We start from the raw sequence: 14,722 nt of genomic DNA on the forward strand, positions 1-14,722 counted from the left end.
ATACTTTTCTTGTAAGTTCTATTATTCAAATCATGGATGTGTGACATTATGTAACGACGGAAAACAATACAATCTATCCAAACACTGTATTCATTAAAACAATACGATACAATACAATACAATACAATACAATATAATACGATACATTATGAAACAATACATAATAAACATCCAAACAAAGTGTTAATATATAGTTCAGTGCAGGGCTATTTTAACCATTTACAAAAAAGGGAGTTAAATTTCATTTTTCATTGTCGAATTCAAAGAGAAAAGATTATATTTTATTCTAAGTCAAAATTGTTATTTTCAATAATCTATTTTTTTTTTATTCATTTTATAGTGACTGGCGGCTTAACGTGATGCACACGTGCAATGCACATACTCTAAACTAGTACTCCCTTCGTTTTTTTTACTTGTCAAATTTTAATTTAACACACCCATTAAAAAAATAATGATTGATATAGTGAGCTTACCATTTACCCCTATTAATTGATAGAGTTTTAAACATATTTACTCACTATATTTTTTAAAGACATTAACACAATATTAATAAATTGAGGGTATAATAGAAAAGAAAAATTTATCCTTTCTTGATTTGTCAAAATTTATAAATAAATAAAAAATTAAATTAAAATTTTTTTGACAAGTAAATAGAAACAGAGAAAATATATAATAATAGAGTATGTCTAATTATGTGGTTTATCCTAAATACATACTCAACTAAAGAGGATTGGCCCAATGAAAGTCGTTCAGTTGGGCCTTTACCAAGAAGGAAAGAACTAATTGACCCAAAATATTACAGGTACATAAACTAATTTTATAGGGAATTTTAGCATATAGCCACTCAAAAATATTTTAATTATACTTTGTAGCTATAATTTGCTAATCGCAATTTATAACTATAGTTATAACAGTGTTTGTATAATTCACACAATATTTATATATATTTGTATAATTCGCTATAAAATTCGCATTTTTTATACAACGTTTGTATATTTCACTATACAACTCATGCACAATATTTATCTAATTCGTTATACAATTTGTATTGTTGGTATATTTTACTATATAATTTGATTCGGGCACAATTTTAGTATAAATCGCGCGAATTATACAAAACTCAAACTGTAATTACAGCTAGATGTTTGCCACGAACCATAATTAATTCAAACTATAACTATATTAACTAATTAACTAATATATATTTATTTATTCACGTACTTTTCCCATTTTATATCATAATCATGTAAAGTACTTATTTAAACTAAAATTCAGGAATGATATATTTCCTTATACGGGAAAATAGTTTAGTAATATATAATTGGATATAAAAATAAAGAACAAAAATTTGGGAAAGTAATTTACCCATCACATCAACGGTCACATCAAATTAAATAACTTTAATTTTATTATATATATCACTTAATAATAATATATGCTTGCAATTATTGATTTAAATATATAAATATACATTAAGTTTATTATAATCATCGTGAGAAAGTTTTATGTGATAATAACAACAGTATCATATCAGTAAAGCTTAATAGACTCTCAAGTTCAAATAAAATATACTAATAATAATAATCAATAAAATCACCTTGAGTACAATATCAACCTAAATATAATCTTGAGTACACCGGATACGTTAAGTACTTAATTTCAGGCTCTACGGTTAAAAAGTTAAGTCATTGGACATAACTTGTACTCTCCTGGTAGAAGTAAAATTCTTTTAACCCTACATCTTAACTGCTACATTCACATCCACCTTCATTCTTTACTGTGGAAAATCAGGTGTGTTTTTGCTAAATTATGCATTTTTCCTTTTTCTCTTTCCATGATTCCTGCAGGAAATAGATAAAATTTCACGAATTGGTTTATCTTTGAGTAGAAACAAATTTCACTCGTTTGGCCAACAAAGCAAATTGAATAATTGTAGAGACGGAAAATTGGCTTAATTTTGACTTGATCTCTTATTTAATTGACTAATTTGTTTTCCGTTACTGTATTCTTGGGTGTTTTGTTCTGATAATTTTTGCTGGGTTTTCGTATAGCTGAAATAGGAGAAGAAGTAGAGATGGAAGTGGGCAATGCAGATAAGGAAGTGTTGGAGAAAGTAGTTTTTTTGGCACCAATAACACCCTTCAAGTCCATGCCAGCAACAACAGAATTTAATTCTATCAATGCTGGCGTCAACAATTTTTTGTCCACAAATAGTTCAGGTAAGTTATATACTCTCTGACTGTGTAAATATTTTTACTAGTTTTTGATCTGTTATAACAGTTGTAGTTATCCGTTTTATCAGTTTATCAAGTGATGGTTATCCTAGAAGAAACTGATCTATAAATTGTAACCTAATTGTGTAAATATTGTTTTATATGGTCAATGCATAACTTAATTTTAATATAATAGTTTCAGTATGCTGGGATTTTTCATGTTTCATTGCATCCATAGATTTTAATATATGATGGCTGCGCTTTTCAGTAATTTCATGTAATTAACAATGAAGTAATTTGTTGAGCAGTCCTGCAAAATTTCCATCGAATGTTTGTTAAGTAGGTGCAGCATCTAGTGTAGCAACACTAAGGAGTAGTTTTTCAGATTCACAAAATTTAGTTGAACTTATTGATCGTAGTTGAATATGAGTATATAACTGTAGCAATTACTACAATTGAAGCTAATCCATAATAAGCTATGCAGTGAGAAAGAGAGGAAAACAGTAAGAATAAGCTATAGGTTTTGAACCAAGTCACTCTTTTACGATGCTCAGTCTAAAAGAATAAGTAAAAGCATAACAGTGAACTATCTAACAGAGGTGATACAGCAAATAACCATATAAAGTACGACTTAACTGTAAGTACAGAAACTCTGTAAAGATAATACTGCCGAACCTCAAGTTACCATTTTCTACAATAACCACTGGAAGAGTAGCATTGTGCAATGGTAGAATTAGCGGTAATGCTTGCACTTGGTTTCTCGATTTTACTTACTTGATGCTTAATTAAATAATGCTACAACTTGTGCTTTCCTTCTTGATCATTTTCTTATTCCCCTGTATTTCTAATATTGGAATCACGAACTAACCATATCTGATGTACTTAAAAAATAATTAATGTAATTAGACACAAACTAAACCACTGTCAATTTTCTCTGTCCAGATCTGCATTAAGTTCAAGTCCACTTATCAGCTTATAAACATTTTTGCAGATAACAGCCAAAAAAAGGATGAGGAGGTTTCTGGTGTGATCGGAGGGAGGAGCAAATTTCTAAGTCAATATTTGGATGGTTATTCTAAAGCTGCGTCAGTGGCTCCTTCAACTCCTATGAAGGGTAACCCACAGAAGAAACAATGTGGTAGCTTAGACTTGAATGAAAGACCACTGAAGAAACCAAGAATGAGAAAACACACACCAAAAATCTTTGATGAAAGTAAGCCCAAAAAGACTCCAAAGCCTAAGATAAAGCCTTCGATTCCAAAATCAGGTAACTTTAAGGTAAGTACCAAGACAAAGAAGAAACTAGAAAAGGACTGCAACAAAGTTTCAGATGATTTATCAGGAGATGTTGATATGCAAACACCTAATAGTAAGATTCCAGAAACTATTCCCGAATCTATAGTCCTACAGGTTTCAACTCCTCAACCAGAAATTCTGGAGCATGTTATCCCAGCAATAAGTCCACCAGGTCTTGAGCATGATATTCTTACAGATCTTGGACATGATTCGAAGTCATGTAAACGATCTCTCCATTTCGACTTGGAAAATGAGAATGATGGTATTTCCGTAGGCGCAGCAGAAGTGATTAGAAATCATGTAACACATAGTTACAACAAATTCTTGGCAAATCCATTGGACAGTTTTAATGAGCAGGCAGTTGATACAAATAGCTCCATTGGCCTAGAAGATAATTTAGAGTCAGAGTCAACTTCCCAACCCAACCAAGGTAACCAAATTTCATTTACATTTGTCTTTTTTTTTTGTTTTGCTGGAAATCTTTTAATTCTCAAAGAATTCTTGGAATTTATTTCCCTATTCAGAAAATTAACATCGGCACCATGCCTGTGGCAGGAAATGATCCTAGTATCTACCACGATGACCAAAGAGCCTGTCAGCATCAATTTCTGAAAGTTTATAAAAGGAGAAAAACTCAAATAGATTTGATGCCCTTGGCAGGAAATGAAGCTCATATCTACCAGAACAACCATGGAACAATCAGCCCAACTAATTGTCGGGATCGTTTTCTGAAAGTTTATAAAAGGAGGACAATAGGAAGCATTGGTGCCGTGCCTTTGGCAGGAAACGAAACTATCTCCCAGAATGACCATAAAGCACGAGACGAAGGTGATTCTCAGCTTGATTTTCTGGAAAATTACAGGACACAAAATAACACCGGTACTGCTGATTATGCAGACAAAGGCTGGAGTGCATTGGATACTAATACGAAGTGCAAAGTGACTTCCAGTGCAAAGAGGATGGGCAGAAGAAATGGTATAAAGAGAGCTACAAGGAAACGTGTCAAAATTGCAAGGAGAAACAAAAAGAGTTCTTTTACAATTTCCAAGAGAGTTACCAGGACAGATTTTGATATTGTCAATGGTGCTAAAAATACATGTTTTTCAACTATGAATTTGGAGCAGAATGGAAAATTTAGATCACATTTTGTTGGAAAGGTCCTACCTAACGAAAATCAAATTGCAGCTGCAATGGCTGATCCAGAATCATTTGAGTGTGTGTTCAGCTTGTCCCCTATGATTAAGTCTTGGAGGAGGAGATCAATCCGTCCTAAGAGGACCAAGTCTGCTCGCAGGGAAGAAAATACAGAACTAGAACCTTTAAGTCTTGCCTTGACTCTGTCTCCACTAGTCACGACCAAAAGAAAAAGATCTAAGAACTGCAAAAGATCAACTGCTATACTAGATCCCCTCTGCATTAAGTCAGAAATAAGTGCAATCAATGGGATTGAATCTTTTATAGATAAGTGGTCTCAAATAAGTGCTTGCAATGAAATTCAGGAATGCTCGCAACATGAAGATTCGTGGCCTCAAACAGATAAATCAGCTTGCAATGATGTTGAAGAGTGCCCACGACATGAAGGTTTGTTTCCTAGAACAAATAAACCAACTTGCAGTGAAATTCAGGAATGTCCACAACACAAGAATCTGCTGCCTAGAACAAAGCGTAATCTACTTAGAGACATGCATTTATCCTTTTTGCACTTATCATAATATTTGTACTATATAACCTTGAATAAAATTTTGCAGGTTCAACAAACATGAAATCCTTGGTTGCGGAACTTATTCGCAACTTAAAAAAATTAAAAATTTGTGATAAGAGAACCTATAAAAAGAAAACAACCAGCAACAATGCTGGCCAGCTTGTCTTGCGAAATCCTCATGGTCCAATAATCCCTCACAAGGGAAAGGACAAACCCAGAGAAAAACTGCCCAGGGTTGATCTTGATATGGAGTCAGAGCGAGTGTGGGAACAACTCATAGAAAATGGTGGAATTGATGAAGACCCGGATACAGAGAAGAATATATGGTGGGAGAAGCAAAGAAAAATATTTAAAGGAAGGGTAGCCTCATTCATTGCCCGCATGCGTCTTGTCTTAGGTACAACTCAAACATTTCTCTTTTAAAAGTAATTCAATACTTCTATTCTTATGCTAAAAACTTACAGGTAATAGGACTTTTTCCCAATGGAAAGGGTCAGTGGTAGACTCTGTGGTTGGCGTTTACCTAACACAAAATGTATCAGATCATCTTTCAAGGTAAACTTTATTGTGTTATATCCCCATTTCTTTCTCATTTTGTAGAGTGTAAACAATCTTGTTGTATTCCACTATGCAGCAATGCATTCATGCTTCTTGCTTCAGCATTCCCACTTCAAAATAAGCAAGAAATGACCACACAACAAGAACAAGCTCTAGCAATTACACAGGGAATGCCAGATTCATTTGAAAAAGATGAGAAAGATTTTGACACATATGAATCATCTTCTAGAACTACATCAGAATGTTTGCAAGAAGAAATTATAGGAAATGAAAGTACATGTGGAAGTCAGTCTTCAGTCAATTCTTGCAACCCAGAAGTGATAACCTTTGCTAAGAGTTGCGATTCAGGAAATGAAACAGGTAATTTGCCCGACACAATCTCGAGAGAGAAAAATAAATTGCCAAAAAGAGAAATTGATTGGGATGAATTGAGGAAAACCTATTCTACTGGAAGATATAGTGGTTCCACTGAAGGTAATAGGGATTCCATTAATTGGGAAGCTGTTAGACATGCTGATGTTGAAAGGATTTTTGAACCAATAAAATGTCGAGGACAGGGTAATGTTCTTGCTGCAAAAATTAAGGTACACTGGTTTGAGTTCTCTCATTTCATTTATGATTTTATTTATGATGTAACGTATAGTTGATTAATTGATCTGTTTACGTTAACCAGAAAAGAAAGATGAGCAAAAACAAAGATGTTATATATGTCTACAATAATTGATAAAAATATTATATCCCTAATGGTTTGTGTTTTTTGTTTCCCTATTTTAATTATTTTGGAAAAAAAATATTACAACGAACAATTAAATTTTGAAAAGAAAATTTACTACAGTCCTAATGTCATACTGTATAAAGAAATAATTAAATTTCTAAATATGAGTTGTAACTTTATAATAATAAGAGGACTTTTGCTGAACAAATAAAATTAATTATAACTTCAGATATTGAAATAAAAACTTGATAATATAGAAAAAAAATTAATACATTCTCGTGTCATTATAAAAGAAAATCATAATTTTTAATATTAAAAGACATGAAAATGATATGTAATTTTAAATAATATATATATAAAAAAATTATTTATGATAATTTTTTTTCTTTTATTTAGTTTTAGTTTGGGTTGTCAAAATGAATTAGCTAAGTAGGTTAAATTTCTATCTCTCATATTAGTACATAAACCTTCCACGTTTTTATTTTTTTCTTGTTCCGATATATCTGATTTTTTTCTTTTCTATTTATGATGGTATTACATACTATTTTACACTCAACTTTTCTAAATCAGTTATTTTCTTTTGTCTATGAAAAGAAATATTGACAAATGAATCCGTAAAAGAATAACTTTATAGCTTTGCATCCAAAGAAATTAAAAGAGTGAATTTCAAATAAAACACATGAATTTTATTAAAAATATTTGTGATTTATTATTATGTTTTGGTAGAGGCTATTGATTGTATTGAGCCCTGTATCCAATAGTTGAAATGTATAGGTTCCTATAATAACCTGAACTAGGTAATATAATAATACTGGGTTCAAATTCAAATATTTATAGATATATAATATATTTCTTAATATGTAATGTGTATGTACCACATTGGAAGTAAGGTCTCTTAACCAATTAGTTGGCGCACTTTGCAGAATTTTCTTAACCGATTGGTTGAGCATCATGGAAGCACTGACCTTGAGTGGTTAAGAGATGTCCCGACGGATGATGTGAAGTAAGAACGTAAATTATTTAGTCAAAGTTATGGTTATTGTGATATTTAAAAGCTAAGATATCATAGAGTATTCTCTTATTCCGTTGCTTCTGTTAGAGAATACTTGTTGAGTATTGTTGGGCTTGGGCCGAAGAGCGTGGATTGCATTCGACTTTTGTCACTTCGACATCATTCCTTTCCTGTAAGTTTTCAGCATATAGTGGTTATCCACTTTCGTTTGCCCTTTGGAATCTCAACATTCTGGATTTTTCTTATTTATTTATTTATTTGGTTGAAAGGTTGACATAAATGTTGCTCGGATAGCAGTACGTCTAGGATGGGTCCCTTTGCAACCATTACCTGATGGGATCCAAATGCATCTTTTGGAGAAGTATGTATTGAATAAATTCTATTTAGTGTTGGTACAGTCGATCTAATATATATTAAGTGTTGATTTTATCTTCTATTAGGTTCCCCCTGGAGAGTTCCATACAAAAGTACCTTTGGCCACGTCTATGCAAACTTGATATGCCAACACTGTAAGCATTTCCACTTTCTCTAGAGCTTTCTTGTTCAATGGATTTGTTGTAACCTTTGATCCTAAATAACTGAAAAATCGTTCCGAAAATTCTTCTGCTCATTAAGTTGGTATGCGTGGCAGATATGAATTGCATTATCACATGATCACATTTGGAAAGGTCAGATTTTCACTCAACAGTCAATGATACCATAATTTGATTAGCTTTATTATTTCTTCAGAGAGCACTAACCGCAAGAATTTTCTTCAATATCACACAGGTTTTCTGTACAAAGAAAAAGCCAAACTGTGATGCCTGCCCAATGAGAGCCGAATGCAGGCACTTTGCTAGTGCATTTGCAAGGTTTGCATCGGATTACTGCTCATAATAATAAAATAATTTATTTTTTATGATTAAATTGATGTCTAGGCCTTACAATAATCTGTTTATTGTATGAAATATCTGACATTTCCATAAGACACTTGATTTTTCCGACAATGAATACTCAATATTCCAAGGAAAGGACAAATTCATCCTTGTGCATTAGAATATTAATACATTTTGCAATATGCAGTACTAGGCTTCGCCTCCCAGGACCACAACAGAAAGGAGAGGCCGCCTCTAAACAGCCTGATAGAGTTGATGATGTCCCAAACATGTGTGTGTCGTTACCAAATTTGTCCCATTCTAGCGAAAGCTTCTTGGATTCCAGCTTCCAGACTCAAAATTGTGAGCCTATCATAGAAATGCCAGAATCTCCAGAGCACAGACCTCTAGAATCACTGGAACAAGACATTGAAGACTTTTCTTATGAGGCGGAGCATGAGCAGGAGATACCTACCATCAAACTCAACACTAAAGCGTTCGGAGAAAATATTTTGAACTTCATTGACAAGTCCAATAAAGAGTTTAAAGAAAGTGTGTTGAGCTTTGTTGATGAGATCAGTAAATTGTATAGAGATGAAGAAGTTTCCAAAGCCTTGGTTCTTTTGAAACCAGAATCTGCTTCGCATCCTTCTCGTAAGTTGAAGACAAAGACTCGACTAAGGACTGAGCACTCAGTGTAAGTAATAGTAATACTTAATCCATCTTTCTATGTACATCAAATATGCTTATAACATGAGTAAATAGTATGTCCCACATGTATATTGAACACATGAAATCGGTCTTGCAGGTATGAGCTTCCAGATGATCATCCTCTTTTGAGTGGGGTAATCTCTTATACATCTTAATCTATCAAATTTCTTCAATGCAACTATAATCATTAATGTTTATTACTTTACAGTTTGAGAAACGGGAGCCTGATGACAACTGCCCTTACCTTCTTGCCATCAGCCTAACAGGTAAAAAGTATATCTCATTTGTGGATGCTTAGTATGAATGTTGCTATAAAAATTCTCTTTTAATAATGTTTCTGGCCAGACGTAGTTTGAACTGACTATTTTTTGTAACTTCTAGAGCAAGTTATGTATAAATCGAAAAAAAATGGAAAAGTTTCTAGCTCCCTGGAATTAGAACTTTATGATTCAGAGATATGCTCGGGCAGCACAAGTTACTCCTCAAATGATCAAATAGTTTATGGAACTATTTTGGTAAGTTAATCATATGAGCTTTTCATTTCATATTGTTTCCTTAAGAGATTCTTATTTGGATATGATACATACATACTACCATGAATTTACAGATACCCTGCCGAACGGCAAATAGGGGAAGTTTTCCACTAAATGGTACTTACTTCCAAGTCAATGAGGTAATCTCGTGTGCTTGTCTCCCCATAAAGTCCTCTTTGTTGCTGTAGGGTCACTAGTTTTTGTGTTGCAGTCAACTCACAAATTATATTTTTGTACATTAGGTTTTCGCTGATCACGAGTCGAGCGAATACCCAATTCATGTTGCAAGGGCATCAATATGGAATTTGAGACGAAGAATTTTATACTGTGGAACTTCAGTTTCAAGCATTTTTAAAGGTAGGAAATATATAGCTTGGTATATTTTACTTTTATCTGATCTTGTTTCATCAAGACTTGGCTTAAATACTGATTATGCTCATTATATCAAACCAGGCTTGTCAACAGAAGAGATTCAATACTGCTTCTGGAGAGGTATGAATCGTCTCTTCTGTATATACAAAATTGAAAAAAAGTGCTGCCGTTTTATGAGGTTTTATACCCTTATACTGTTATACATATTTCTTAAGAATATCTTACTTCATATTCTTTCATATTCTGAACTTGATCTACTAAATAGAACTATGAAGAATGGTCAGAAGTCTAGTGAAAAAATTGAAAGTAAGTCTTGGCTAAAACAAGTGTAATCCCACAAGTGGGTCTATGGAGACTAGGATGTACACAAATCTTACTCCTATCTTTGCACTATATATATGGTTCAATTATAATAGAAATATGCAACAAACTGTTGGAATCGAAAGAGTGTCATGCGGACGCTAGAAAAGGAAAACCTGAACTATGATAAAATCATAAACAAAAAAGAAATATATCAATAGATAATATTATAATGTGGTTTTGCCAATTAATCTACATCCATTTGAAAGGAGATGAACAATATAAAGGATAAACTCCTACAAAAATATCGAAAGAAATAATTACTTCCCAAAAGAATGACTTTCCAACCCTAAGGGCCTACATGCGGCTGCCCAGAACATGATTGTGGCTCCCCAGAACATGACTCTCCAGCCCTAAAGAACTACACTGGGGATGTTCAAAGTGTGAAGAATGATATTCAAGTTGTAGAGGTCCAAAGTCTTTTCCTTCAAGAAAAGGATTAGCCAATTATGATAGCTATTTTGTGCTTCCTTCCATATTAAGCAAATTCAAATAAGATGAGAAAAGCAGGGAAAACCTAACATGAACTAGGTGACAGAGAAATGTTGGAACAAAGTACTATATCATGTGTGTTGGTGTAAACTTGGGGGCCAAATATTATTACTCCAATGACCGTGAAAAGACATATTCATAGGCATTTTAGCCCTGTTCACCTTTACTGTTGGATTTGATGATGGTAAATTTCCTAAAAGGCCAAGTCAAATGTCACAACCATAATTCACAATTGCCTTTATGTGTAGACAGATAAAAATGACAAGAAATATTTTTCTTCCTGAAGAAAAAAAATAGTCTTATGTATTTTAACTTTGATCTCCTTGCAGGATATATGTGTGTCAGAGGATATGACAGAAAGCAAAGGGCACCCAGACCTCTCCCCAATCGATTCCACTAAGGATATATTGAACTCTGATGATGAGCATTTAGATGCAACACATGTATATACATTCATCCTCATCTAACATTTTTTTCTTGTGAGAATTATGACTGCCATTGATGAAAAAGTCATCATAGTTGCTCATATAGTTTCCATAATTTTTCATTCTTTCACTATTTAAATTACATGACAGGGTTTTCATGTTCCAATTATTGATTTGATCATTTGGTTAGAGTTTAATTTCATGAATGAGAGCTACCCTGTCAAGTTATAAGGGCATAATACCTCACGCTATTATCAATGAATGAAGGAAAATATCTATTCTCATTTTGAATGCACTCAAATGGTGGATGACTTGAAAAAAGATGGTGTTTTCCTTTGTTTAGTAGGGAGTCAAGCATGCTGCTGTCAGCTCAATGCCATACACAAGTGCTTGATGTATTCTACACAAAACAAGTTATACGGTTGTTTTTCTAATTCGTATGATACTTGCTCTTTTTATCTGATACTTCTATTTTACCTATTCTTAAATTGCTTCATATTGGTCACAACTGTTTCTCTGCTGGTAGAGTTGTAAACTGATTGTTTGTTTAAGCAGGCCATAGGTGCCTAAAATTTATAGTTAGCATTGTCACCCAGTGATTTCTGTTAGCATACTTATTGTTTTGTTATATAGTATTTCCTTATTCTAATGTAACTTGTATTCTGAAATCTGAACTCTTGAACGATGCGATACTCTTTCAAGCTTTTCCAACTTGCTGAGATTATTTGAATAAAAATGTATTTTCCTTTCATCCCTAGGCATAATTTTTTTTTTAAGAACACAAACCTAATTTAAAACGGAGATAGAGAATGCTTCAGTCATTCTTTTAGGCCCGCTATTTAAAACATATTCTGTATTTGAAGTATTTTAACTCGGCTGAAGATGTCACAGACAACTTTAATAATATAATACAAGGCAAAAGAAAAGAAAATTCTCCAAGACATAAGTTTCGTGACAAAAGTTCTGCTTCAAAGCAAAAGTTCTCTAAAAGTCTTGCACTTAGAATTAAATAGTGCAGAACTCCTTTGGAAAAACATTCTCTAAAAAGTTCATAGTTAAGTGCAATTTGGACCATAAATTTTCATTACATGAATAGTAGGTGCAAAAATTAAAGACCATCTCCGAAACAGAGAATCCTCATAAAAACTTGTTTAAATGTAGTCACAAGTTATTTCCAAAATGACTCTCCACAAACAAGCTTCTGCATATAAGAAAATTGTGTGTGTGTTTTTTTGCCAATTAATCGCTGGTTGCAGTAAGAGGAGGCGACTGACTAAAAATTGAAAGGGGAATTTTCACATATAGTTACTCAAAAATATCTTAATTATGTTTCATAGTTATAGTTTGCTAATTACAATTCGTAGCTATAGTTATAGCAGTGTTTGTATAATTCGCGCAGCATTTATATACGTTTGTATAATTCGTTATACAATTCACATTTTTTGTTTAACGTTTGTATATTTCACTATATAATTCATGCACAACGTTTGTATATATCGCTATACAATTTATATTGTTTGTATATTTCGCTATACACAATTCGATTTACGCACAACGTTTGTATAAATTGAGCGAATTATACAAAATTCAACTGTATAATCGCCGAATTATACAAAACTCAAACTGTAATTACAGTTAGATATTTTCCGCGAGCCATAATTAATTCAAACTATAGCTATGTTAGCTAATTAACTAGCAACTTTAAGTACATAGCAAATATTGGCTATGTTTTAAACAGAAGTCCTAAAAGTGGCTTTCTCCTTAAATGAGACCTTCTCTTTTACCGCTCACTGGAACAGAAGTCCAATAGAAATGCAGTCCAAGATTTTCAAGTTCTAAACTTGGAGCCCATTTGTTTCTACAAGAAGCACCTTTGCTAGCTTCTAAAATGGTTAAGTAGGCCCAAGTTTGAATTTAGCTCGAAACTGACAAGGTAATCAAACTCACGTAGGTAGAGTTTAGTTAGATCAAAAATATAATATAATAGTCAAAACCTTGATTATTGAGTTGCTATAATATAATAGTACATTGAAGCAGATTGATTGAAGGTTTTTTTTTATAATACATATTTTGGATTAATAATCCTAAAATCTGAGAATTAAAACTTACAAAACTGAATGTGTAAATTGAAATTTGGAGTATTTTTAGATTAAAGTACTAAAGAGCTTCTCTCTCATATGCCCACAGCTGACGCTGCAACACTGCCACAAAACTGAGAAACGAAATGAAAGGAGAGGGGAGGAACGAAAATCGAGGCGCCTCTATAAACAACCACAGCCTACACATTTTGTCTCTGCTCTGCCTACTTCTCAGACTCTTTTATAATAATACCAAAATTTTTATAAATGAATATCCCAACTTCAATTTGTAAGGAGTGACAAAATCTCTTTATACGGTCACACAAAATAGAAAAAGCCTTGACACTATCTTTTGTCCAAAAATACTCTTTTACAGCATCTCCAATCCAAATATCAAATTTGATGTAAATGCATTAAATTTTACATCAATTTTTTTTTCATTTTTATTATTATATTATTATTTATTTATTATTTCTTATTTCATAAAATAAAATTCTTTTTAAAACATTACTATATATAATTTTCATATTATTTCAAATCATAGTAGTTAATATAAAATTATTTTATGTCATAATTTTTTTAATTATATAAAATGCTAGCAGATATCACATATTATAAATAATAATAGATAATACAAATAAAAGTGAGATCATTAAAGAAATATAATTAAATAAACATTACATAATTAAAAAATTTATTTTAAATTCTATATGAATATTCAATTTTCAAGATCACTACGGTGCTCCCATAAATGCTTTATTAATGTATTACGTTGTTCAAAATTAGCTTCTTTGTTCGTAATTTTTTATGTCAAAATTTATATTTTTGCATATTTAATTTTTGTCAAGGTTAATTGTACTTGTATCAAATTCAAATTTATAGTAGAATTAACATAAATTTAATTTCAAAAAAAATTCAAGTAAAGGAAAATAATATATAAAAAAAAAAATTTTAATCTAAAATTAATATTATAAAAATATTACGTAAAACTAATAAAATGTTTTAGTTAAAACATACCAATTTATATAATATTTAATTAAAAATATTGTCTAATAATATAATACTAAAATAATAATAAATGACAATTGGTGTGATGAATAGTGTAGCACCAAATTTGGTGCAAAATTTAGCATGGGTTGAAGCAACTTTGCACCAAATTTTACATCAAATATAGCATCGCAAAATGTCCAAATATATCTTTCATTCACCTATTCTATTTAAAATATACATCTGGTTACATTTTTTATTAATATTTTTTTTCTTAATTTTTAAAATAACTGTGACATTTTATTATTGATTCAATTTTAAACTCTAACCTCAACTAAATAAATCACCCAATTTTCGGGCTTATCCAACCCAAGTTCTCATCAAACTTTGTTTTTTTATACTTTTTAAATTTAT

The 14,722-nt window shown here is 31.9% G+C and overlaps 1 protein-coding gene across 4 annotated transcripts; it reads left to right on the forward strand.

Moving 5' to 3' along the window:
* Positions 1-1,668: 1,668 nt before the first annotated feature.
* On the forward strand, positions 1,669-11,534 carry LOC129894237 (transcriptional activator DEMETER-like). Of its 4 annotated transcripts, XM_055969824.1 has the most exons (22): positions 1,669-1,791; positions 2,052-2,219; positions 3,205-3,939; positions 4,065-4,337; positions 4,407-5,174; positions 5,258-5,608; positions 5,676-5,766; positions 5,846-6,353; positions 7,408-7,487; positions 7,584-7,668; positions 7,766-7,857; positions 7,937-8,005; positions 8,128-8,164; positions 8,265-8,347; positions 8,559-9,047; positions 9,159-9,195; positions 9,270-9,327; positions 9,443-9,576; positions 9,669-9,734; positions 9,837-9,951; positions 10,048-10,086; positions 11,148-11,534. In XM_055969824.1, exons 2-22 carry the CDS (start codon positions 2,075-2,077, stop codon positions 11,216-11,218), a joined length of 4,326 nt encoding a protein of 1,441 aa, XP_055825799.1. In that variant the 5' UTR covers positions 1,669-1,791; positions 2,052-2,074; the 3' UTR covers positions 11,219-11,534. The 4 variants fall into 4 exon arrangements, with proteins under 4 accessions (XP_055825799.1, XP_055825797.1, XP_055825800.1 ...); XM_055969822.1 differs by having other exon boundaries at positions 4,065-5,174; XM_055969825.1 differs by having other exon boundaries at positions 4,065-5,090.
* Positions 11,535-14,722: the final 3,188 nt, after the last annotated feature.

The sequence above is a fragment of the Solanum dulcamara genome, chromosome 7, assembly GCF_947179165.1.
Source record: "Solanum dulcamara chromosome 7, daSolDulc1.2, whole genome shotgun sequence".
NCBI classification, from domain to species: domain Eukaryota; kingdom Viridiplantae; phylum Streptophyta; class Magnoliopsida; order Solanales; family Solanaceae; genus Solanum; species Solanum dulcamara.

What these genes read in the sequence shown, in the direction of transcription:
- LOC129894237 (XM_055969822.1), top strand. Translation starts at nt 2,075, where the DNA reads ATGGAAGTGGGCAATGCAGATAAGGAAGTGTTGGAGAAAGTAGTTTTT. An exon ending in CTAAGGACTGAGCACTCAGT is followed by an intron (nt 9,048 to 9,158) that starts GTAAGTAATAGT and finishes TCGGTCTTGCAG; the next exon opens with GTATGAGCTTCCAGATGATC. An exon ending in CTTACTTCCAAGTCAATGAG is followed by an intron (nt 9,735 to 9,836) that starts GTAATCTCGTGT and finishes TTTGTACATTAG; the next exon opens with GTTTTCGCTGATCACGAGTC.